The sequence below is a fragment of the Patiria miniata genome, unplaced genomic scaffold (assembly GCF_015706575.1).
Source record: "Patiria miniata isolate m_02_andy unplaced genomic scaffold, ASM1570657v1 HiC_scaffold_18, whole genome shotgun sequence".
NCBI lineage: Eukaryota > Metazoa > Echinodermata > Asteroidea > Valvatida > Asterinidae > Patiria > Patiria miniata.
In genome coordinates, this window is record NW_024037056.1 from 1,750,803 (window position 1) to 1,778,059 (window position 27,257).

At 39.7% G+C, this 27,257-nt stretch overlaps 1 protein-coding gene across 1 annotated transcript in view; it reads left to right on the forward strand.

Annotated features, from left to right (window-relative positions):
• The window catches only part of LOC119724144 (guanine nucleotide exchange factor DBS-like), a 92,556-nt gene that overhangs the window by 49,046 nt on the left and 16,253 nt on the right, over nt 1–27,257 (forward strand). The window contains exons 11-20 of the mRNA XM_038195069.1: nt 546–665; nt 1,599–1,790; nt 2,615–2,806; nt 5,351–5,365; nt 9,947–10,186; nt 16,586–16,636; nt 23,493–23,593; nt 24,926–25,108; nt 26,570–26,639; nt 26,875–26,973. Of these exons, the coding sequence (XP_038050997.1) occupies nt 546–665; nt 1,599–1,790; nt 2,615–2,806; nt 5,351–5,365; nt 9,947–10,186; nt 16,586–16,636; nt 23,493–23,593; nt 24,926–25,108; nt 26,570–26,639; nt 26,875–26,973 (1,263 nt within the window). The remainder of the gene's footprint in view (nt 1–545; nt 666–1,598; nt 1,791–2,614; nt 2,807–5,350; nt 5,366–9,946; nt 10,187–16,585; nt 16,637–23,492; nt 23,594–24,925; nt 25,109–26,569; nt 26,640–26,874; nt 26,974–27,257) is intronic.

Genomic DNA, 27,257 nt, shown 5'->3' on the forward strand with positions numbered 1-27,257 from the left:
TTTAGTCGGGCACCATTTGCAGTCATCAGCCGACATTTGAAGCCAAAAAAAAAAAAAAAACAGGTAAAAAAAAAAAAAAAAGCTGCGTCGCCGCACCACTTTTGGGGCAAGCTCCATACCAGAAACCGGAGACTTTTTTTTTGGCCTTAGTATATCTTTTTGAAGCTTATTATCTGTATTTTATTGAAATATAGTATATTTCTAACAATTATGTTCTGTTCAACAGTTTGGCTGTTACTTGCAACGGAAAGGTTAATTAATGGGTACACACGGAAATCGATCCCCAAAAAACGATGGCCCAGTTGTACGTTTGCACTAGTACGCAGGAGGTCGTGGGTTCGAGTCCCACCTGAGCAAGCTTGTGAATTTTTCTCGCAATCTCTTGGACAACGCTGAGTATACAGTGCTTACGAAATCACATTTTTAATGGCAAAACCGAACATTGAATCTACGTCGCTTCCTCAAATAAAGAAATTTGCTTTTTATGTAGCATTGTTGAAAACTTCAAAATCAGTTTGATTTTGACACGTTTTGCTTGCCCGCAGGCCGTGATGTTACTGGAGAACCTTTCAGAGAAGCTGAGCGCGTCAACAGATCGAGGCAGCTCGATGCACCAAGTGGAAAGTCTCATCAAATTCCATGACGAATTCACCGAAAACAGTCAGGTATGTCCAGTAAAGGTTCATTGAGTGCCACATCTGAAGTGGATGACTGTTTTAGTTAAAAGATTAATTAATCCTTAACCCCTAGGCCCTTTTTGCTAGGATCCTCAATCCTCCAAAATCCTTCAAAATTTTGCACCTACATGTATGTTCAAATGATGGATACCCAGCACCTCAATCCTTCAAAATCGTCAGACAGTCCTGCCTCTCAAAATACATTCATCCTCAATCCTCCCAAATCCTCCTCCTCTTCAAACACCATTCATCCTCAATCCTCCAAAATCCTCATGTGCTTCAACATCATTCATCCTCAATCCTTCAAATCCTTATGTTTCTCAAACACCATTCATCCACAATCCTTCAAAATGCTCCAAATCCTCCAAAACCGCAAGGAGGATTTGGAGGATTTAGGTGGGTAAAAGTAACCACTGGACTCGGGGGAAAAGTAGAGTAACCAAGAGGACCATTTTTCAACCTGTTTTTGGCTTCTTTTTTATGCACTCGACTTAAATTGGCAAAAGTAACCATATCTTGGTGAATTTTTACCCCCCCCCCCCCAAAAAAAGCCAAAGCTTACACACCTCAATCCTCCAAATCCTAGGTCCCGCTGGCTCCAGAACTAAATTAGGAGCGGGACGCGCCTCATTCAAAAATTAATTCATTGGTTACCATGGTTACTTTAAATTATCGTGGGCCGATTTTTTTTCGTTCCATTTCTCATTGGAAAGCTCATAACTTAAGTGTAATGCTAGAAAATTATCAATTCAATTTGAAAATCTATTTTTCGGGGGGCCACGCCCAAAAAGCTTTCAGTCATTTCATTTCATTTCATAATCAAAATGCATGTTTTGCAATAGGAACCACTTTAACTGAACTTTTGGCTTCCCAAACTAAATTGTTCCAAAACTGAATGCATCTGTTTTCATTTCTTGACAGGATTCGCTGGAGAACGCCAAGAAAATCCACGACATAGGGACGGAGTTGATAGAGGAGGACCACGACGGGGTGGACAGTATCAAGCCCAAGTGTGCCGAGCTGAAACGACAGAGGGAAGAACTGGCACAGAGACTCGAGAGTCGGAAAGTCGAGTTAAATCGGTCGCTAGAGCTTCACAAGAGAATAGACAAAGTAAGTCGGCAGTTAAAAGAGTATTTTGATTTTTTATACAGGGTGAATCCAAAAAAAGCGGAACCCAAACCCCAAACATTATATTTTATATTTTTAAAAAAATATGAAGCACCAAAAATAATAATGACTGGAAAGCCAATTTCATAAGCTACGTTTAGATGAAAAATTTACTGAAATTGCTCAATCCGTTCAAAGAATATCACCATTTAAACACAATGACCCTTAAACCTGTCTTGTCCAAAAAATGCAATTTCAAGAATCGTCGTCACCATTGTCTTTAAACATCACCAGCGATAAAACCTCAGTTTAAATGTTAAAAATATTCATCAAAGTCCTTTTGAAGGCCCGACTTTTAAAAAAAGTAGATGTTATAAATCATATTGTTTGCCTAACCAGGATTGTTAATAAAGATATTGTGCACTATAGTTGTTGAAAGTTGTTGAAACAAGTATTCTGTGTCATTTTCTTTGGTCCAAACTATCAGAATACACAATAAACTGCTTTTTTTTGGATGAAACAGGTTTTAGGGTCATTGCGTATATCCTTTGAACGGATTGAGCAATTTCAGTAATTTTTTCATCTTAAAGTAGCTTATGAAATTGGGGTTGGGTTCCACTTTTTTTTACTCGCCCTGTAACAAGACAAAAACAATATCTTGCATTGAATACTTTTGTTTTTGTGTGCACCGAAACCCTTCAGCAAGATTTTAAAAAAGGAAAAAGCAACTCATGTTTCTAAGTGAATTTTGTCGTCACAAATTTTATTTTAAAATAGATAAATAGACATCAGTTAATTGTTTTTTGTTTTTGTCATTTTACGCTCAGGCTCAGATGTGGTGCGCCGACGGCATGAAGCTTCTGGCCTCGCAAGAAATGGACAAGTGTCAGTCAAAAGAGGGCGCGGAGCAGTACTTACAAGCCATACAGAATTGTCTGAAGGGCGCTAAGGAGCTGAAACTTAGCGACCCCAAAGAATTCCGTGGCATGTTTTCCGACATACTCACGTCTGAAAGCAAGGTAAGCAAAAGTAGCCATATTTTACTCACAAATCCACCGCAAAAGTGTATTTGTTAACTTTATTAACTATGTTGTAGCCAAGTCCATCTGAATGCCAGTTATTAAGACTGGTCACATATACAGTCACAAGTCCAGTCACAAGTCCAGTCACAAGTCCAGTCACAAGTCCAGTCACAAGTCCAGTCCCAAGTCCAGTCCCAAGTCCAGTCCCAAGTCCAGTCCCAAGTCCAGTCGCAAGTCCAGTCGCAAGTCCAGTCGCAAGTCCAGTCCCAAGTCCAGTCACAAGTCCAGTCCCAAGTCCAGTCCCAAGTCCAGTCCCAAGTCCAGTCGCAAGTCCAGTCGCAAGTCCAGTCACAAGTCCAGTCACAAGTCCAGTCACAAGTCCAGTCACAAGTCCAGTCACTAGTCCAGTCACAAGTCCAGTCACAAGTCCAGTCACAAGTCCAGTCACAAGTCCAGTCACAAGTCCAGTCACAAGTCCAGTCTCAAGTCCAGTCGCAAGTCCAGTCGCAAGTCCAGTCGCAAGTCCAGTCGCAAGTCCAGTCACAAGTCCAGTCGCAAGTCCAGTCGCAAGTCCAGTCGCAAGTCCAGTCGCAAGTCCAGTCGCAAGTCCAGTCGCAAGTCCAGTCGCAAGTCCAGTCGCAAGTCCAGTCGCAAGTCCAGTCGCAAGTCCAGTCGCAAGTCCAGTCTCAAGTCCAGTCGCAAGTCCAGTCGCAAGTCCAGTTGCAAGTCCAGTCACAAGTCCAGTCACAAGTCCAGTCACAAGTCCAGTCACAAGTCCAGTCGCAAGTCCAGTTGCAAGTCCAGTCACAAGTCCAGTCTCAAGTCCAGTCACAAGTCCAGTCGCAAGTCCAGTTGCAAGTCCAGTCACAAGTCCAGTCACAAGTCCAGTCACAAGTCCAGTCGCAAGTCCAGTTGCAAGTCCAGTCACAAGTCCAGTCACAAGTCCAGTCGCAAGTCCAGTCACAAGTCCAGTCACAAGTCCAGTCGCAAGTCCAGTTGCAAGTCCAGTCACAAGTCCAGTCACAAGTCCAGTCGCAAGTCCAGTCACAAGTCCAGTCACAAGTAAATAAGTAAATCACAATCCAGTCACAAGTCCAGTCACAAGTCCAGTCACAAGTCCAGTCTCAAGTCCAGTCGCAAGTCCATCACAAGTCCAGTCACAAGTCCAGTCGTGGTTCAAGTCACAAGTCCAGTCACAAGTCCAGTCACAAGTCAAGTCACAAGTCCAGTCACAAGTCCAGTCACAAGTCCAGTCACAAGTCCAGTCACAAGTCCAGTCACAAGTCCAGTCACAAGTCCAGTCACATGTCCAGTCACAAGTCCAGTCACATGTCCAGTCACAAGTCCAGTCACAAGTCCAGTCTCAAGTCCAGTCACAAGTCCTGTCGCAAGTCCAGTCACAAGTCCAGTCACGAGTCCAGTCACGAGTCCAGTCACGAGTCCAGTCACGAGTCCAGTCACGAGTCCAGTCACGAGTCCAGTCACGAGTCCAGTCACGAGTCCAGTCACGAGTCCAGTCACGAGTCCAGTCACGAGTCCAGTCACGAGTCCAGTCACGAGTCCAGTCACAAGTCCAGTCACAAGTCCAATCACAAGTCCAGTCACAAGTCCAGTCACAAGTCCAGTCACAAGTCCAGTCACAAGTCCAGTCACAAGTCCACTCACAAGTCCACTCACAAGTCCACTCACAAGTCCACTCACAAGTCCACTCACAAGTCCACTCACAAGTCCACTCACAAGTCCACTCACAAGTCCACTCACAAGTCCACTCACAAGTCCACTCACAACTAAATCACAAGTCCAGTCACAAGAAACAGTGGATGAACAATAACAAAGGAATGCCTTTGTCAAAGCTCATTTGAATAGCTTGTGAGTTGAATTGGGACTGCAGGACTTTTAATTGACTTATGAGGACTTTGGATAAACTCGACTACAACACATGACATACATTTCTAAGAGTATACAACCTTATTTGAAACCGATTTGCATATCTTCCTTATCGATGGTTCGAATCCCATTCGAGGATTACGTTCTTCAAGTTTGTCAACTTTTTCACTGTCAATAATGGTAACAGTTCAGAATGCCAATCGAGACTTGCTAATGATATCAAATGAACATATATTGTGCAGGTTTTCTGTCTTCACTAAGTTTCAAGTTTTAAAATGATTTCTGTGGCAACCTACAGGTACATAAAAAATTGATCTAGATTTGTCACCTTGCTAACTGCATAACTATATTTCTTAGGGAGCGCATTAACTTATTTCAATGTTATCAGGAAAGTTTAAGTTTATCTATCTTGTTTTCTTATTTGTACATGTTATTACTTTTGTGTGTGAAAGATTCTAAATGTGACCTCAAAATTGCATCTATCATTTCAGAAGGCAGAATTTTATATATAGTTGTAGTGTTTGCTGGAGTCACTTTCAATTTTCTGTCCCTTTTTTGATTTGGTTGTCGTTGTCGTGATCGTAATTTCTGCATGGTTGTTGTTGTTGATGTTGTTGTTGACATATCTTGCCTTGTTTGTTGTGTCCCTACCAGGAGCCTGATTACGAGGTTGGTAGGCATAAACATTTATCGTCTCAGTAATTCCTTTAAAAAAAAGTGCATTTTGAATGAATAATGAACATATTTGGAAGTATTGTCCGCTGACTGTTGAGGGCGCTGTTGATTGGGAAAGAACAAGTGCAGGCATGGCAGTGAACGATTTCCTTTAAGTTCAATCGCCAAATATACAAGGCAATTTTAATTTTTTTGTAATATAAAATTTCACAGATTACTTGCATACATGTAACAAAAGTGTGATTTTTGCCATGCAGTACCATATAGTGCACAGTTTAATTGTAAAACATTTTTTGAAATGAAATCGTTTATTCATTTATAGAGTGATTGGTTACAATTTTGACATCATTTTGATCAACAATTTCTGTCTAGCGCCCTCTACTGCCATGTGATGACAAACTTGAAGAAGTGTTCATTGTTCTTGCATGAGGATAGAATCTTGATTTAGTACATTTTTGGTTAATAACCTTTCTTCGTTCTAGATTTCCCCTTTTTTCATTCGGCATTTCTTCCCATTAAAAGCAGAGTATATTTTTTAGATAGACCCCTCCACCCCAAGCTTGTGTTTGTTTATGATACTAACAACCTTCTTTTTGCGTCGGGGTGATGTAAATTTTATTTGGGGTTTTGCAATTCACCGACGTATTTTCATTAGGGCTGTGCATCAAAACCGGGTACCCGGTACCCGACCGCTGATGTCAGGAACCGGTTCCAGATTATGGGATCGAGCATCCGTAACCAACTTTACAAATTACTTAGTAACTTCTCAGATAATTAAAAAGAAAGGTTTTGAATGTCAGTTGCGGAGAATTTTCAAAATGAAAACCAGGCTACATGGAAAAACAAAACAGCTTCATGTTGATGACGTTTGCGAAAATGCAATTTACACCGTGAAGCTGCGTATTGAGCCCACTGTTCACGCTTGTATCTTGCTATATTGACGCACCGATGTGCTTCTATTATCGTGCGGACCTTTATGAACAAACTGTACAGTGCAGCTTTTCAAGAGACTCAAATTTTGGGTTACTGCACTCGATACCTGGATACCCTTGTTTGTTTTTTTTTCAATTGGGTATCCGATGCCCGTAAATACATACAAACTGAAATTTGTATCCTTGTGGAGTCCTTTCTTTGTTCTCCTGTACTAAAGTTTTCGAGTTTGAAAGTATAGTTCCAAAATGCTCCTATTTTAACCAGAATGGATTTCCTGGGCTGAAATTCGGACTTATTATCCCCTACATAAAATACTTCAATTTGCGACGTATCAACACACCTTGGAAATTCCTAGTTTTTGAGTAAAATCCATATATCTGTTTCGTGATAACCTTGTGGAGACGTATTCACCTATAGAAATTACTCTCTGGAGACGTATACAATCTTTTGTTCCCTATTGTGCACATGTCTCCACAGGGTACTGTGTACCAGATCCTGTAAATGCACACCCCTAATGTTCATTAATACTGTATACTCAGTATTGTCTGAGGTTTGCGAGACAAAATCACGAGCTCGCTTGGGTGGGATTCGAACCCACGACCTCCTGCTTAATAGTGCAGACGTCTTACCACGCGACCACCGAGGTCGTCTGGCTGGTTCGAGTCCATTCAAAGCAGCGGTTACCACAAACAAACATTTTTTGTAAGTTGGAATTTTTGGTTGCGGTACCCGCTGCTATGTGGACTCTAACCAGCTAGCCGACCTCAATGGTCGAGTGGTAAGATGTCTGCACTAGTAAGCAGGAGGTCGAGGGTTCGACTCCCACCCGAGTAAAGTTGTGAATTTTTTCTTGTGAGCCCTCAGACAACATTGAGTATACAGTGTTTATAAAAATACATCGGCGAAGGGCGAAACCCAATTTAACATTAACAACCCCTTAACTTGCCAGTGGGACATCCCATATGAATATTCATGTAGTTTAAAACCCCTCCCCTTTTGCTGTTTGGTTGATGGGAAATGTGAAAGTGAAAAAAAATTGTAACTTCATATGAAACTGCGAAGTTTGATCTTGATGCCGTCTTTACAAACGTTTACAAAATTTTTTTAATTCTATGAAAATAGCGTAAATATATACATATTCCTGGCTTTGCACAGGCATATTGATATAGAGAAACTTGCAGATGTTTTACACACACTTGTGTGTGTATTGTAGCATTGATGGATAGAATTTCCAGATTCACTTCTCTTTCAAAGATTGAGATACCATATATGATTTCACCATTCATAGTAATGTATATGACCACTTCTGCTTTTGAAAACCGCTAAATCTTTGCAAACGAGCCATGCACACGTGCTTCCTGTATTGAAGGAACTTGTAAAGTCCCCAAGCCTATATTCACACGGACTTATTGTGAAATGATTCACAATGGAAAAAATTGAAAACCACAAGAACATTAGAATGAAATTGTGGTTGAAAGAAGTATGTGCAAGTACTGCACATGGTCTTGTCTTCGCATTTGACGATTAGCCATGACTAGTTTGATAAGTTGAAAGTTCTGCATTGAGCGCAAAATGGGAAGAATCAGAACGCGTAGAATTAAAGGTGAGTTTCTGGCTTAGATAATTCGAAGCAATTTTTTAGGAGGTTAAAGTGTTGCAATTTTTGTGAGGAAATAATAAGGCAGTTGGTGTTTCAAGGCCACGGACACCATTTGCAAACTTTCAAAAACGCAAACAGCCAAAATAGTAGGAAATCTTCTCCTTAATTAACTTAAGGGAATAAATGTGTGCTTGGCCGGTTTTTAGCACTCTGTTTAAGACGGTTGGAGTCTGTTGATAATTACCTGAGCTGAAGGCGAGGGTCATATTTTTTTGGTCAAGAACACATTTTTGATCAAAAACTCAAAACTTTTCGGTCAAAATAAGTCATAAACTACCGGTGTAAAGTGTCCACGTTGTAAACAACTCCTTATATGGAGATTGGCGCGCGTAATGCACGATGCCGCGCATAATGCACGATGCCACGCAGAACGCAGCTGTGCCGATGCAGTGTGAATTTAGGACTTTGAAATTTGACTCACCAGTAGTGTAACGCATGCCTATGTGAGGATTATGAACGCTCAACCATTAAAACGGTAAAAGGCACTGGATTTCATAGGAGTCCAAATTCCATACGACACTTGAAAAGTGGTTATTTACTATGTAAGACAAGCCAGCCATGTCTTTATCATCTGTTTAAAGACCGGCCACAAAATGGGCTGTCGACCAATGGGAATGAGTAAACTGTCTTAGGTATTTATGAATGTATCGGTAAGTTCAATCATAGAAACGAACATCCTGTGAAATCATTGCGCATGGTATGCTGTCATTTCGCCCCCACCCCCCTTTTTATTGCCTGGTTGAAGTGCTGCTACATGAGCTTCTTCGGTTAATGATCCCCAAACTATACTCTGACCCTTACTCTTTCAAACCCCTTCCCTAAAAAAGCTCCCCTGACTAGACCAAGATGGACCCTGTTTCCGCCCCTTGTGGGAAATTCGTTATCAGTGGCCAGATGAATTCAAAAACCAGTTTTTGCAATCTTTTAGCTTGGGAATTTCGTTCAGTGCTTGATTTTTTTCCCCCCAACATTTTTGTTAATTAACCAATTTGATAGATTTGACTCAAACGGACTAAATAGTTTGTAGTTTTAATTTGAATTGAATTTTATTGTTTTACTAGATGCATTTGGGCATATTATTTACTAACACTGATGCTACCGGTAGGTTTCTGAATTCCTTGGAAAATAAAAAAATTAAAAATTACTGAAATATCAAGGAAAGAAGTCTGTTTGTCCCCTGGTGGGGCTTATCAATTTCAGAAAATCTTGCGAAGGAAGCTTTAATTGCTCATTTTTCTAGCAGTGTACAAAAGTCATTCAGTTTTTAACGAGACATCAAACAAACAATCCATCCACAATTAGCCAGTTCGATATTTGGGTGAAGTAGTTCAGGCCAAAGGTCATTCGGGATAAAATCGCTGACGCGATGCTACGCGAGTTAAGTGAATGCCAATTCTGCTCGTAATTAACCCGCAAGCGTCGTGCGCGCATCTCCCTGCACGTTCATGTGCCTTCGATGAGCATTCGATTATCCCGCATGACCCCTGACCCATATCATTGTGCGCATGCGCAGTTGAATACTGAACTGGCTTAGTATTAGTTCATATAGAATATTTACTTAACAAATTTGCAGGTAGACAATAATTTCGGTGTATCTTTTTGTGAATTAGGGGCGTGTAGGCATCCCAGAATAAAACAATATCTGTAGAAGGTTCAACACGTCCGAAAAAATACAAAAAGGTTTTTTTTTCCATTTGATTAACATGTACAAATTGGAAATTTTTTAGGAGCTAAAAATTGAATGTATGTTGAAGAGCATGGGTACAGCAACTGTTATATCTTTACTCATGGTAACATGTCATTAATATTTCAACATATTTCTTTCAGAAAGGTCTGTTGAAAACTGACATGTCTTTTGATTGCTCGGTTGGCATGCTCAGTTTTAACTAAAACCAATTCCCATTGGTCAGTTCTCAAACTAACGCCGATTCCAATTGGTCGGTCAGTAAAGTAACGCCGATTCCGATTGGCTTGTCACACAGGCTATTGTCCACGAAGCCGTCACCAAGATGGAGGACGTCAAGATGATGTTTGAGAAGCGACAGGAGTCGCTGCAGAAGGTGATCGCCAAGTGCGAGAGACCCGTTCAGATCGTGCCGGCTACCCCGGTACCCGCTGGGTCAAGGTCGCGGTCCCCTGGTCTGTCCCTAACGTCTGCCAACGGATCGCCCAACGAGACGCGGAAACCAAAGAACAAGAAGGTCAAAGGTTACAGTGCTAAGGTGAGTCAAAGACTATTATATGAGTGCTGTGGCGTTGTGGTCTGGAGCGTGGAACTCATAATCTGTGGGTAATTCTGCAGGTTGTGGGTTCGAGTCCAGTCTAAGGGGTTGCGGTGCACGTGTCGCTACATGTAGGAAAGACAAAAGTAAAGTAAAGTCTGTCACAAGCCAATATGGCCCATCAGGCTGGCGTTTATCTCCAGTTCACGTGGCATTGCCGACTGCAAATATTTCTACTCTCCCTGGATGGGATGCTAGTCCATCGCAGGTTACTCCCCAGCTAATGCCAGTACCCATTTGTGCTCCTGGGTGGAGAGAGGCAAGTGGGGATAAAGTGGCTTGCCCAAAGACACAACATATGGCTAGCAGCTGGATTCGAACCCTTGACCCTCTGATCATGAGTCACGAACCCTTACCGCTAGGCCACACTCCCCTATACGTACATCGTAGGCGAGACACCTCTTCTAACCCAGGAGTAAATGGGTACCTGTGAGGGCAGAAATGGTTTTTGTGATTGATATTGGTAGATTTGTGCCAAACTGTGAGCATTGAGCTGTACGCACCTCAGAGAGCCAAGATTGGCGTTTGAATGTTTTATTGGTGAAATGAGCAGGGTACTAATGAGTGATTGTAGTTCATTGTGCATGTACGTGTTCTTCATGTTTTTTTCTTAGAAAAAATATAGTATGTAGATGTATGATTTGTTTTGCATCAGGAATATATGCAGTATTGGGTTTTCCCTTTAAACCAACGTAATTTCACTGTTGTGATTCTTATTGAACTGTATAAGCTGTGCTGTCCGAGGACTTTCCCTTTAAGATGAGGCATTTAAGGTGGTTATGATTATAATTTAGTTTGAAGAAAAACTGGAAAAAGTGATTATCTCTTTAAAGGGAATGTACATCATTGGCTTTTGCTGTAATTTTCAGAAATGAACTATTTGAGGGGTTAGTATAATAGATCAAATACTGTTACACTGACAAGTTTGAAGTTTTGTGTTCGAAAATGCTGGAAAAACCAAGAAAAACAAATATGTTCAAGTAGTCTGGTTCCCTGACTCCACTGAAGATGAAACGAATCAATTTATTGCTGCCCGAAAATTGTAAGATAAGGAAACCAGTCTAGCTGGCCTGCACCCGTTCATGAACATGTAACCAATAGCAAACAAAATTTGGACTGAAAAAAAGGTAAATTCGGAGCAGTAACTGAAAAAATAGTTAGGTTTTTCCAACGGTGGTCGGCCGACCACCGTAGGAAATTTATACAAAATACCAATTTTCTTGAAAATGACTTCACACCAGGTGCCATAATTTTACAGGATGCTTTAGACTGTCATTTACCAACATCTTACCGGTAGTAAGGTATTTCATAAAAATTTGGTAGTTTTGTTTTCCAATGTTTGCAAATGTTGTATATTCCCTTTAATGCAGCTTTTTGTTTACAATTGGTAGGAACGCATCAATATCAAACCTTCAATATCAACAGTTACGTTGCACAGGTTTGATTTATATACACTTTATTTCCTTATTACTCTTTTGGGAAATTGTGTTGATCTCATCGTTAAAGTAGACATTGTCGCTCCTTTGTGGAGTGCAGCACTGCAGTGACATGTGTTAAAGTGTCAACGTAAAGATGCTGGCATAGGGCATAGTATGGTGCGCCAACATTTCTTGACATGTAGGGAAAAAATGGCAAAACACGTCACATTCGCAGTAGGTTTGTGCCGAAAAATTGAATATTCGATAATCAACGCAATATATCCAAATAGTTTATTCGATTCAAATATTCAAAAAATATGAGCGATCTGGAGCAGATGATCAAAAACGTCGACGACGTTATTTTAATCGTACACTCAACCAAAAAAGAAAGCCCCCTTAATCCTTTTTGGTCTAACTCAAAAACTACTGGGCACATCTTGCTCAAATTACGACTGATCAGTACGGAAATTCCTTAGCAATCCAGCCATACTCTTTGTTTGGCCTAAAACAGTGATAACGTGTTCACAATTATGCAATTTATGACACATGCTACCAAAAAAAAGTTGCACTTTTGTATACATGCAAGGTGAGTGTGAACCACAACTATATACAAAAGTGCAACTGTTTTCGGTATCATTTGTCATAAACTGCATAAATTCGTACACATTATCACTGTTTTGGGCCAAATAAAGAGTATGGCTGGATTGCTAAGGAATTTCTGTACTGATTAGTCGTTATTTGAGCGAGAGATGCTCAGTAGTTTTTGAGTTAGACAAAAAAGTATTGGAAGGGGGGACTTTCTTTATTGGTTGAGTGTATAAGTTGCGTGGTTTTATTGCTTGTCAAATTCCACACTCTTGTTGAAAGACACTTTTGCGCATGACTCAAGAGCTTCTGTGAGGAACATTAGCTCAAATTTCTTCTTAAAAATTTGTCAAATATCGGCCATTCTGCCACCTGGTCTTTGTATTATTTTAATAAGCTCTTTGTCAATTTTTGACAAACACAGGTGCGCGCAAAATCCCAATTGGTAGCAAATTTAGATTGGCGCATACTTAACTTGATCAGTGCATTTCAAAATTGAATATTTGAGTATTTGATCGAGTCCAAGTTGGAATAACCGAATACTAAATTATTCAAAATGCACAGCTCTGATGTACAGCCGATGTGTGGGCCTTAAGGCGATACCTGAAAAATATTGAGTGTAATTAAGCCATATGGGGTATTTCTGACTATGGCTTGGCTATCTACTATAGATTTGTGTGTGTGGTTATCCTTAGCCGCTCTCCTTTCACATATGGCTGCGAGAGATTTCGAGAACTTTTATTTAATTTTTGTTTTGAAAAACACAGATCTGCAGCCACCTATTAGGCCTAATCTATTTTTAAAGGGAATATACAACATTTGCAAACATCGAAAAACAAAACTACCAAGTTTTTACGTAAAAGCTTACTATAGGATGTTGGTAAATGACAATCTAAAGCATCCTGTAAAATTCTGGCACCTGGTGTCAAGTCATTTTCAAGAAAATTGTATTTTTGTATACGTTGGAAAACCTAACTATTTTTCAACTACTGCTCCAAATTTACCATATTTTTTCAGTCCAAATTGTGTTTGCTATTGGTTACACATTCATGAACGGGTGCAGGCCAGCTAGACTGGTTCCCTTAGCTAACAAATTTCCGTATCTACAAATTGATCCATTTTATCTTTAGTGGAGTCAGGATACAAGACAACTTGAACATTTTAGTTTTTCTTTGTTTTCAAGTATTTTTGAACACATAACTTCAAACATGTCAGTGTAAAAATATTTGATCTATTATAGGCTACTAGCCCGTCAAATAGTTCATTTCTGAAAATTACAGCAAAAGCCAATGATGTACATTCCCTTTAAAAACAAATGAATTATAACTTTCGTTTTTGTTTGTGGCAAGATTCCGATGTTGGAATGTGATTGTGAAAGTTTCAGTAAATGCAACCAGCTGGCCAAAGTTACCCTTTCATTTTTTGGAAAAACAAGCTGCTGGAAAAACAAGGCACATAAAAAAAATGTGCCGGATACAGGATTAGAAGTGATTAATTATGCATAAAAGAGGTCAGGCGTTAGCCAATCAGATTGTCCGAATCGGGCCTGGCTAATTGGAGGAAAGGAAGCCATTGATTACAAACACCCTGGAAGGTCAGAGTGGGCCAATCAGAGGCCCGGATGATGAGCAGCAGGATAAAGAAAGGTTAAAGTGAGGTCAGAGAAAAGTAGAATGAGGATGTACCGGCAAATCTAGAGTCTTCACTAACAGTTGATGGACGTCCAGGCGACGGATTTATAGTGTAGCAGGACACAGAGTTTAGTGTGGTGGGATTTTTTTCTATTTTGGTGCGGAGCTCCGTCATGGTTGTGGACACGAGTCTGGTCATGATTCGTAAATTGTCATGGAGACGAAGTGTTCCCGCCGAGTTGAGACCAAATTTGACCGACTTTGAGGATCAAGTGAGTCTAACGGGTGCAATAGTGTTGAATTAATTAACAACTCATTAGTTTAAGTAGGATATGTGAATTTTAAGATATACCGTCTGTGCTGTTCAACGAATTCATGTTTGTATTCTGACATATTTTCAAGTCAATAATCATAAAGTTAAACAAAGAAATTGACGGGAGCGGGGTTTGAACCTGCGACCTCCGGATTGCCGCCCCGGCCCTCTACTGACTGAGCTATCCAGCCCTATGATGGCGCAATGGTTCCCAAATTGTCAGAAGAAATAAAACTGTATATTTTTGGGGAAACAACCTAATTTTTTTTTCAATTTTGGAATCTGCAACCCTCTACAAAAATGATTTTTATTTTGGGTTACCTTTGTGCATAAACAGATTGGCCCAGCGAGAAGTCTGGTTCCTACCTAGTCCATACATTATTGAGTCTGATAGGGGTCGGAAACCAGTCTACCCTGCAAGAACTGAATTCTTCTCAGGATCACAAATAATGTGAAATTTGTACATTCATTTTTTTTTTCATTTCGCTAAAAAAGTGGGCGAATATTATTTTTTTTCCATTTGTCTGGTTCCTATAGTCCATACATTGAGTCTGATAGGGGTCGGAAACCAGTCTACCCTGCAAGAACTGAATTCATGTCAGGACAACAAATAATGTGAAATTTGTGTGGTAATTTTTTTTTCATATAACTAAAAAACGTGGGCCAATATTTTGTTTTCTTCATTTAATGCCTCAATCAACATTGAACAAATTTTTGTTATTTATTGCTAGAAACTTTGATAGAAAATATCTCCCTTTGTGGATGTACTCAAATGAATAAGAAAGTTGGGAATTTTGTCATCCTGTTGATTAAGAATGATTGTATTTTGATATGTATAATTGACCAAGGATGATATTAACAGGGACACGTCGACAACAGGCGGTCCGTATCTGTGTGCACAAATGTACGTTTGTTTCCTTGTTCTACACTTATCCATTCATTCACATTGAATGTAATACTAACACACAGATTTCCGTTTATAGTAGAATTTGATCTGTGTATTCACTGATGATTTGTACTGTGTCCTGTTTGTTCATTGAGTAGACACCAGAAACTAAGAACTTAAAGATATAGTCCATCATTTGTAATTTGTGCATTTTGTTCGTTTGAAGCAACAAAAGTGTTCAAAATCTAAAGAAGGGTACTGAACAACTAACCTGATGAAGTTTCAGCTCAGCTTCAGCTGTATATTCCGAGAAAAACAGCATTCTAGGATCTCAATTTCAAATCAAAAGTTGCTGAATCATGTTTTGAATTGTTTTGAATTGCAGCTATACCTGTATACGCGATGTCGCGCACTGATCTGACGAATTATAGCAACCGTGCGCGCCTGTGCGTCGTGCCAATGCTTGCGCGCGCTGCGCCGAATGACAAAACGAACTACTAATTTAAATTTTCCTACGGTGCGTCTTAAGATGCACCGTTGGAAAGGCCTTCTTTCTTTCAAAATGATAGCTTGCCAGAAAGCTTAATTTCACAGGGAGTTTAGTCCACTTACTATCTTTCAACCAAGTATGTTTTTCAACAATAATACGCCAGTTACTTTTTCGGATGGCTGCAAATGATGGACTATAGCTTTAAAGTGTTCGTGAAACAAATTTTTCTGAGGCACACATTTTGTGCAACTTTCTACTCCTAAATGTCTGAAAACTATTTGACATCCCTTTTTGGTTAATTGTATTCAAACGTGCACTTTTTTAAACGATTAAAATTGTCCATGCTTTTCCGGACAACTGAGGGCGCTGTTGCTGTGATATCATACGCTAGTATACCAAGTGTCATGAAAAAAAAAAAAGATTCTTACCTCACATTAAGCCATTTGCGAGTGACCTTCTGGTATACCCTTTTGGATTTAAATTTGAAAAACGTCTGGTACACTGACTTGCTCAGAATGCTTGGCACATTTTAACTTTGAATTCTCCAGACCAACGACACTGTTGCTAATCACATGATTCGGGGCAAGCTCTTGCATAGTTACGTAAGAGACGCTCAGCACCAATACATTGTTCACAATGGGTGAGAATGGCACAAAGACACCAGACCATGCCGGAGCTGGGGATTGCTAGCATAAGGCATATTTGTGCATATTAGATGACACCCCATTCGTTCTCGTTTTCTGTACTCGCGAGGTACCGGTACAGCCCGGGTGCGTCCGTGCACGGTGCCGTAAGCCGCCTTCACACGTTATCCGGCCGCTGTGGTTTGTACCACTTGGCACATGTTTAACTTCTCGCCCACAGCTTTGACCACATTCTACTAATTTCTCCATGTTCGTTTTACTTTCCATCAATGTGTTTTTTATTTTGTTATATAATTTGCCTCACCCTTTTTGTTGTTTACTATTATTAACCATTGTTTACTGTTGTTGTTGTTTACTAACATTGTCTTCAAGGCCCCAATACCGTTCCCGTCACATCAACTGTATGTGCCGATGCCCTTTCAGGTACAAAATACACGGTAATATCTCTGTAGTCTGGTGTATCGGGGTCTATTCATTTCTCTCTTCACTTAAAGGGAAGATATAATATTTGCAAACATCACAAAACAAAATGATCAATACTGGATTGTTAGGGAATGACAGTCTTAAAGCATCCTGTAAAATCGTGGCTTCTGGTGTGCTTGCATTTTCAAGAAAAATTGTATTTTTCCAATGCTGGTCAGCCGACCAGCGTTGGAGAAAACTGCCTTTTTTCAAAAACTGCTTGCAAACGCTTTGCTGCAAAACTGCAAAAACTCTTACACACCTGTGAAGGGGTACAAGCCTGCTCGACTGATTCTCTGACCTTACTATTCGCCAATGTATATAAGTTCTCTGTTTCGTCTTAAGTGGGGTCAGGGAACCAGACTACAAGAACATGAATGGTTTTATGTGAATCTTGATTTTTTTTTTTTTAAAGGGAATGTACAACATTTGCTTTTGTTTCAATTTTCAGAAAGAAATGGATTGGAGGATTAGTATGTTATAACAAATATTGGCTTGTACCTTGCAGGTTTTCTCAGGTTTTCCAGCATCTACAAGCCCAAAATGTAAAACAAGTCATTTTAACAATATTTGTTATAACATACTAATCCTCCAAATCCATTTATTTCTGAAAATTGAAGCAAAAGCAAATGTTGTACATTCCCTTTAATAAAAAAAAAAAAAAAAACTAGATTCACATACAACTTGCAGAAAGTTTTATCTTCACCCTTATGTAAACACCAACACCCCAAAATAAGAAAGAAATTATGAAAATGTCATTTATATAGACTTTTGGGGAATGTTGTTAGCTACATTTTGATGCTACCAAAGACTGTAACTCGTCCAACATTGACAACGGTTTATCAAAAATCATGTAGTTTGAAACGTTGCAAATTTAATGATTACGCGAGGAGAAATTACTGCCTGACAATGTTACACTGCCCGAAATGAATGGCAGGGAATACCGATCGCACAGTGCATGTATGCATGGGAGCAAAAAATTGAAATACCTGCGCTTTGTTCGGGCACTGTGCAGTCAAAAGGGCCAATTACGGGCGCGTTTGTTTGCGCTTACCAATTTCTCCTCACGTAATCTTTAAATTTGCAACTTTTCAAACTGCATCATTTTTCATAAACCATTGTCAATCTTGGACGATGTACAGTCTTTGGTAGCAAACGGGGTATCAAAATGTAGCCAACAACATGCTTCAAAGGTATGACGTCATCATAAGACCGTTCCGAATACTGCGAAACCTTGGCGTGTGTACAAGTCATTCGACGCGAAATGGTTAAGTGTTAAGTTGCGCATTTGCCTGTGACTATCTTAATGAAAACAATTGAGGGCGCTTCACTCTATTGGCCCAAAAATACATCTAAGGGTAAGTTCGCGCAAGGACTATAGTTAACCATTGGTCGACTAACGCTTGCCCGAACTCTGTCTAGTCGACGATGGTTAACTACGCTAGTCGACTATTTGGAACCAACCTACTGGGGTTGGTTGCTTCGCTGGTAACCATAGCCGCGCGCGTTCATAACGTACAGCAGGGAGCCAGGATCCAGACGTTTTGCAATGACATTTTGACCAGCGTTCGACTAGAGACGTTCGCACTTTGCTATTAGTGCGCAGGCGTAAGGTACGTCACAAATCAACCACTAGTCGACTAATGGTCCTTGCCCGAACTTGGCCATAGTTGAATTCATCAGTGCATGTACACATAGCACTTTCGCTGTTCCATTTCCACCGGGTTTTTCCCCAGTAGTGCACTAGTCTCATCCTGGGCTATCCCTTTCTTCTGTTTCTGTGTGTTCCATGCATGTAGGAGTTGGGCCAGGAATAGCGCCAAAGCTTGCTGTTCGCTTTCCCGCGGGTGTGCACCAAATTTGCTGTTCCCTTTCCAGTACGGGTGTGCACCGAGATAATTCACTGTAGCTTCACTGCATGACTAAACGGTGTAACAAATTTCTTTTTTAACTTTCGCCACACTTTATTTTTATAGCTTAAGTTTTGTTTGTTTTATTACTTATCCTAAAATCTTTATACTTTTACTTTTGAAGTTGGATTTTATTTTTGCATGTAATGCTAGTGTATGTTGCTTTGTTGTTGTTTTTGTTTATTTTCTGTAATCTTTGATGTTATCACTTTTTATTAATATCAACCTAATATAAACTTTTCAATGAAAGTTTAATCTACGTAACTGCTTCTAAAACACTAGAAACTGAAATGGATATTTTTTTTCAATGTTGTGTTTAACAAAGATTGACTGAATACCATAATATTTGAATGTGTTAAAAACCCCAAAAACTAACTGCAAACTTTTCCTGAAAATCCGGTAAATTGCATGCTGGATTATTGGCAAATTACAGAAATATTAAGGAGGAAAAATGGGGGTTTTGTTACTGCTAGGTTTGTGTTCATTAATTTTTCGCAGATGTGTCGTTATTGTTGTTTTTTGATCGTTCAATCCAATCGGTATTTGGTTGTTCAGTGTTTGATTTTTTTAGATGACCTCATTTTTTTTCAAAAACAACATTTTTTTTTGTACCAGACAAAGTGGTAAACTTGATCATCGCACACACTGTGTTCTGGGATAACAATGCCCTGAATGCTGTCAAGAAATAATTAAATAAAAAAGTTGACACATCTTAATATTCAAAATAGAATGAGGAAGTATGCATAAAATTTGAGAGGGAAGTTGACTGCAAGCATCAAATATTGATTGAAAAAAAAGATGATATTTTCAATGGCCATGTGTGCTGACTAGAATGAATTTATACCTCGATGTAAAAACTCAGATTCAGGACAATTTATACATTGTGTATGATCTACTTATAGTCTTCAGGTAATCAGAAGTTTAAAATGGTGAAGTAGTTTTCAGAAAATGATTTAAATTTTTATAGAATTTAATTGAAAACAAGAAATCTTACGAGAAAGCACTCAGAGAGCGCAAACCTCCGCCAAGCCCAAACAATTCCCCGCCATATTGTCAGTACACCCAAAAGAAATACTCGCAAAAATGGTGAAGAATCCTTTAAACAAAATCCTGGATCTAGACCCAGATCCGGATCACTTCCAAAATCTAATCGATTTGTACTTGTACCAAGGACCACCCCTAAAGAAATTCTCATGCAAATCTGTCCATAACTTTTTAAGTTATCTTGTTAACGGACAAACCAACAAACCAACAAACAAACGCCGATGAAATTGTAATCTCCTTGGCGGAGGTAAAGCATTTGTAAAGATTTTTTTTTTTTTAAGTTATTTTAGCCGTTTTGCTTTTTAAAGAAGGAAAGTATATTTTCTACTTGGAGTGATTGTTACTTGGATTTAATCTAGGATTGTAAATTTACGCCCGTGGGGTTTTGAGCTCTATCAGGTTTCGTTTCCGTCAGCACAGTTTATGGTTCATTTTTGCCTCGTGTACAGGTTTAGAAACAGTAAGATAAATAAACAGAACCATTTTGTAATCAAAAGAGAAACTCTGTGCAGGATGTGGTACGGTTTCCTTTTTAAATGCGGAGCGCTTTGCTGCACATGTTTATCAATCTTTGCAAACTAAGTTGAATTTTTTGTTGTTGAGGGGTTTGCATAGGAGTCGTGCAGCCTAAAGTCTGGTGCCTATGTACATGTACCAGGATACCTTGTTTCCAGCGGCGTAGCCAGGGTTCTCATCCTAAGGGGGTGTGTGTGGGGGGGGGGGTGCCTGAAAGGTAGACAGGTTTTTTGCACGGACACCCGATTTCCGTAAAATCAAATAGTGGAGGGGGGGGGGGGTGGACACCATCTTCCCATGGGGGCGCTGTTCAAAACCTGTATCCTGGTTAATGTTAATCAACAATAACTACCACTATTCGCTTTCCACGGACATTACAATAAACAGCCACTAGCAGGGGTGTGAAATCTCGGCTTTAAAGCTGATTTTAGCTTTTTTGTGTTGGATTTCAGCTGTTTTCGCTCACTTGCTGTGTACAAAAGTATAGGACATTTCCAAAGTTCAGCTTTTTTACACCTTTTTTCAGCTGTTTTCAGCTATTTTTATCAGTGGTCACTCACACCCCTGTACTTGGGAAAGAAAGGGTTTACAATTGTAGGTGGAAAATATTGTTATGTTTCACCCATATTTTAAGAGATATACATGCAGTGGAGAATAGAACTGTTTGCTGAAGGTTTGCTATGACATTACCCCTGTGAACAGATGTGACACGGTCTAAACATTCCAATCGTTCATGCTTTCAAAACAACTGTTTGAAATGAGGCCGATTAAAGGAAGCTATAATTAACCAGCAGGAAACTGTTATAATCTTGGATTTACGTGGGCTGTGATATATTTAGATGTCCTTCCCTGCGGTAAGCCCCCTCCCCTCCCCCTTCCAACACCCCCCCCCTTTCAACAATTCGATACTACACGCAGAAGAAATGGAAGGTCTTTCACCGGAGGTGTTTTGCCAGAAACAACAGTTGTGTAATCCCAGTTTGTGAACACAGCGACCTTTCATCACCGGTGCCCTACTTATTCACTGCTCCCCTTCCTTTTTTGCCTGAGACACAACGGCTGTTTTATTGGCTTATGTGGATGAATTTGATGAGGGCAGCACATGCTAAATGAAAGATTGGAATTTAGTTTTAATTTGGTAAACGTTGAGCAAAACTTTCGCACAACGTTTAAACATTTAAATATTTTGCAAACACTTATGTCGCATTTGAGAGACTAGAAAGCACTCAGAGAGCGCAAACCTCTGCCGAGGCTAAACAATTGCCCGCCATATTGTCAGTACACCCAAAGAAAAACTCGCAGAAATGGTGACGAATCCTTTTGAGAAATCCTGGATCTAGATCCAGATCCGGATCACTTCCAAAATCTAATCGATTTGTACTTGCAGCAAGGACCACCCCTAAAAACAATTTCATGCCAATGTGTCCATAACTTTTTGAGTTATCTTGTGAACAGACAACCAACCAACCAACCAACCAACTAACAAATCCAATGAAAACAAAACCTCCTTGGCAGAGTTAATAAAGTGGTTGGAAAATATCTGCTGGATAGCGTATTGAAATTATTAGACACAGCAAACTGAGTTTATGAAAAATATGTTGTTAATAACAAAGCAAAAATGTTTGGGTTGTCGAAAAATGCAACCAATTAAACTTCCTGAGTTGTGACCAAGTACCAGTGCCTCTTATGCTTTGTAAATTAAATATTTGTTGTATTTGTATATAAACACTAGTGGGCGTATCACGTATCACATACAACGTAAATACAAAGTACACTTTTAAATATTTGGATCAGTTTAAACGTTTGTGTCATTTTTAAAGAGATTTAGAAGTTTTTTGTTGTCTTTTCTTTCACATTCCCTGTGCCCTTCAACGTATTCAAGTTTTATTCTATGGATACATTTTTGACTAGTTTGTTTTATTCCAACCAAAAACTCCTTTCTTAATTTTTTGGGGATGTCTGGAATGCTTTGGAAAAAAAGGGTTTTCGTTTTGGGCTCAAACAGATCTGCTTTGCGAGCAGACTGGTTCCCGGTCTGTGCATTATTGATGCTAATTGTGGGGCGAGAACCAGCCTACCCGGTGAAAGCTGAATTATTGTTTGGCAGCTAATAATTCGAAATTATAAATTAATTCAATAACTAAACATAGGTCAACTGGGACCTGGTTCTTGTTAGTGTACAGTCATTCATTTCATTGCTCCCCAGCACCTGTGGTCATGGTTCAAATCTCATCTGGGTTGAAGGGTTTCTTGGGAATTATGGTGTATGGTCCACACCCCATCTAGTCTTGCCTCAAAACTGGAATAACTTATTTCTCTAATGCAGCCGGTCTGTGGCAAGCGCGAGGTAGAGGTGGCTATCAAGAAGATGAAGCAAAACTAGTCTTGGGAAAGTTGGCAGCGCTACCCGGGTAATTAGGAGTATACCTCATGTGCGCTGTATTCAAGCTCATGCACGCGCGTGAGTGGCTCAGAATTTCCTAGGTAGGGCTGCCGAACTTCCCAACACTGGATTTGATTCATCTTGTTGGTGGCGCCCTCTATAGCCACAGAACCTTTGGGGAATAAAATTTTAAAAATCCAGTTTTGAAACGAGACTACCCTCATCCCTACCTCAGGTAGTTTACATTAATTTTTCATCAGCCTCTCACACAGTTCTTCAGGCTTGCTACCGGTAGCTCCATTGCCAATATCACTTACGATAAAGCTGCGGTTAAATTTTAGGCCAAATAAAAAAATATACTAGTTTCTTGTCCTGCCCGAATCCTTTTTTTCTGCTGCATCAAAAAAAAATTTTTTTTTTTTGATTTAATATTTCCTTTTTCAACGGCGAAATCTGCCGCATTATTTTTTAAAAGATATTTTCCCCACCAGAAATATTTTGTGTCTTTATATCTTTTTCAAATATGAATGAGTAGCCATTTTCAGATTTAAAAGCTAAAAAAAGAGATGTCAATTTTGGAAAAAAACAACATCCGCCGTCTTTGTGGATGTTTTGAAAAAGACCATCCGCCATCTTGCATCGGGCATTATCCCAAAAATAAAATCTGCACCGTTCTTTTTTCAAAAAGTTCGGACGAGAAACTATTATTTTTTTTTTATTTTGGCCATATGAAAATTTGAGATAAGTTATACATTTGAAGTCTGTTATTTAATGTCATGGCTACGGCTAGCAATAATGCATATGCCTATGGAAGCCGCTGTAGCCGCTTCATATAAACACATGTGTTTTCTCCGAGCCACAGCCACATAATTTGGGCACACACGGCTTGCCTTAACATTAAGGAAGTTGGTTTCATTAAATTAGAGTTTTATCTAAAAGATGTTGTTTTTTTGTTTTTCAACAGAGTGATAAAAAGATCGAGATATTACGAGGGGACAGCCCAGATCTCGGTGTGGTCGTCAACACACAGAATGGCGACTCTGGTTCACTGTCTGCCAAGAGAAGGTACGTGTGGAACGCAGTCCGACGGTGGGTTCAAACCCAGCCAGGGCATTGTGGGACTGGTGTCCCTGAGCAAGAGTCTTTACTACAATTACTTGTCTCAACCCAGTTGATAAGAAGCAAATTACAAATTCTGAAATAGTAAATAATTTTTCATACGGAGTTGAAAGTCCAAAATCCAACGAACAATGTTCAAAACCTAACCTGTTGAAGTTTCAGCTCAGTGGATAATACACTTTTTGAGAATACAGTAAAATGAAATAATAACATGCACAACCTTTCTACATGTGTGGTACTCTTTATTTTCGAACATCTGTCAATTCGGGCAATTCACAGTGCAGTGCGCCACCAAGAGTTTGCCATGGAGAGTCCAATTTTCAAGTTTAAGGTCGACAAAACATGGCCCATTTGAATGAGTGTCAGTAGACAACTTGAGCTAATTAGTTATAGATTATAGCGTTCTGCCGCCTTACAATAAACACCGTATTGATAAAAAGAAATGGGCACACAGGTACTCAAATTATACGCTTACGAAATTACTGACCGGAAAAACTAACAATTTGAAACGTCCCGAGCTGTGAATTGGTCGACCATCTCCCACAATGCACTGGGAAAAATGAACTCTCCGTGGCAAACTCTTGGTGGCGCACTGCATTGTGAATCACCCGAATTAACGGATCGTTGGAAATCTCCCACAATGCACTGGGAAAAATTAACTCTCCGTGGCAACTTTTGGTGGCGCACTACATTGTGAATCACCCGAATTAACCGATCGTTGGAAATCTCCCACAATGCACTGGAAAAAATTAACTCTCCGTGTCAAACTCTTGGTGGCGCACTGCATTGTGAATCGCCCAAATTAACTGATCATTGGAAATCACCAACATTAAATGACAGTAAGCCAGCCAGAATAATTTCACAGGGTGTTTTAGTATCAGTACAATCTTTAATCCAAGTAAGCTTTTTGATAAAAAAAATAATTGAGTAGGTTACTTTTGGGATAAATGCAAATGATCCCTTATGCCTTAACCAGTTCATGTCGGATGATGTGTATACACCCAAAGGTTTTGCGGTATTCGGAACAAATGACGGATAAACATGCAACGAGCGAGGCTGGAAATATCTGTCAGCGACCCGCTCACGGCGAGCGAGGCCAGAAATATCAGGGTGTGCTACCCGCAGATGACGGCCTGAACCCGTCTGGCATCGAGGTTCATGAAAAACAATCCCGCGCCTGGGTCCGGTCAATGTCAAAATAATCCCGGCGCGAACTGGTTAAAAAGTTGAAGTTTTTAGTTATTTATTTGTTTCCTTTGTGGTAAATTTCATCTACAGACATGTAATGAAGGAGCTGATTGAAACGGAGAAGATGTACGTCAATGAACTATGTGCCGTCCTAAGAGGCTACATCCAGGAAATGGAGAACCCAGACCTGATGCCTTTCATCCCTGAGGCGTTGCAAGGACATCGAGACATCCTCTTCTCAAATTGGGCTGAAATCTACAAATTTCACAGCAGGTAAGATTGGTTTCATATCATTAAGTGGTTTTGTTTAATGACTCTCCTAATGGGAAGTCAATTTTCATAGCAATATGTAAAACCTTAATTAACCCCAGCTGCCTTGAATCTTTCAAAGTCCTCTTTGCCAAAGTGGAGGAATTTGCAGGATTGAGGTTACATGGCAAAAGTGTGTTACTGATTTTGTAGGATGCACTTTGTCAAGGTCTTGGGCCGGATCTTGTGTTGTTTTTGCTCAGCCATGCATAAATATAGGCCTGGATTATGCTAGAAATCCTCCGTACTGCTCCAGGATGTCACTGGCCAAGCCTCAACATCTTGACAGTCACTGCCGCAGGATTTTGCAGGATTCAGGCAGTGGTCACCCCTCCACTGACAATATTCAAGAAATAATGGAGGAATTTGCAGGGTTGGGGTTTATATGCTATTTTTCCATGAGGCCAATTGGAGGATCTTGCAGGATTGAGGCTACATCCTAGCAAAAAGGCCTAGGGAGTTAAAGGGAATGTACATCATTGGCTTTTGCTGTAATTTTCAGAAATGAACTATTTCAGGGGTTAGTATAATAGATCAAATATTGTTACACAGACATGTTTGAAGTTTTGTGTTCGAAAATGCTGGAAAAACCAAGAAAAACAAAACTGTTCAAGTTGTCTGGTTCCCTGACTCCACTAAATATAAATGGATCAACTTACAGATGCCGGAAAATTGTAAGGGTAAGGGTACCAGTCTAGCTGGCCTGCACCCGTTCACGAACATTTAACCAATAGCAAACAAAATTTGGACTGAATTAATGGTTAATTTGGAGCAGTAGTTGAAAAATAGTTGGGTTTTTCCAACGGTGGTCAGCCGACCACCGCTGGAAATTTTTTTAAAAAAATACCATTTTCTTGAAAATGACTTCACACCAGGTGCCATAACTTTACAGGATGCTTTAGACTGTCATTTACCAACATCCTATTAAGGTATTTCGTAAAAACTTAGTAGTTTTATTTTTCAATGTTTGCAAATGTTGAATATTCCCTTTAATCAACCCTGCTAAATGCCCTGAATCCTTCAAAATCCTCTTTGCCAAAGTGGAGGAATTTGGAGGATTGAGGTTACATGTACATGGCAAATCACCCCCCCCCCCCAACCCCTCTTCCCTCTCCAACCCCCTCCCAAATTATTACGATTCTTATTTCTACTGTATCACAGCCATCCTCAAAAGTAAAAATTTTAAACTAAAAGTAATGCTTAGTTGTTACATTTATGTTTCAAGTTGAAAATCAAATTGAATCAATGTCATGTCATAACTGTCATTCCCACACATTTAGTCATCAATCTTTTTTATGATTGCTTTCTAATGATATTTGATGCCATATAGTTTATGCGTTATATGTTCTGAGCAGTTTTCTAGTGTAGTTTTGTTTTTCATTTAATGAAACGAAATGAAATTCCTACTTTTCTTTCTCTCCGTAGCACATTCCTAGTCGAACTCGAAAGTTACATCAACACTCCAACCCTCATAGGCAAATGCTTTGTAAAAAGGGTAAGCTATTAATCTGTATTTTCATGTGCGAAAGAAATTCTCTTTTCTTTTCCCTTTTATTTGTCTTTTTTTTGTGAAATGCCAATTAAAGTGGTTTTTTTCAGGATGACTGATACGAAAACAATCAAAACATCATAACTTCCTGAATTCAGAGCGTTTTTACTTTTACACCACTGAGCTATCCGATTCCACTTTCACTTTGTTTTGCCTTTGAATTTCCATTTTCATTTGACAGAAAGAAGAATTAGACAGTTTGTACAGCACGTATTGTCAGAACAAACCTCGGTCCGAGATCCTGAGGCGGGAATGTGGAAACAACAATCCCTTCTTTCAGGTGAGCATCCTTGAAATATACCTTCAAACGGCTGCTCCTTTTTTACCACAACTGACTTTTCGCTCGTACCCCCCGCCCTGCAAACAGGACGCTGGGATACTCTGATGAATTCACGCTCTGATTGGTTGGATTTTGCGTGACCAGTGACCTGCGCGTCATCATGGTCATGACTCTGCAAGGTTTGAAACGGCCGTTAAAACTGATTCATTACTCTTTTATTGCAGTTTGGATTTTTCCTTTTTTCGTTGAATAGCGTAATAATGTAGGAAATTCTGTAAAACTTA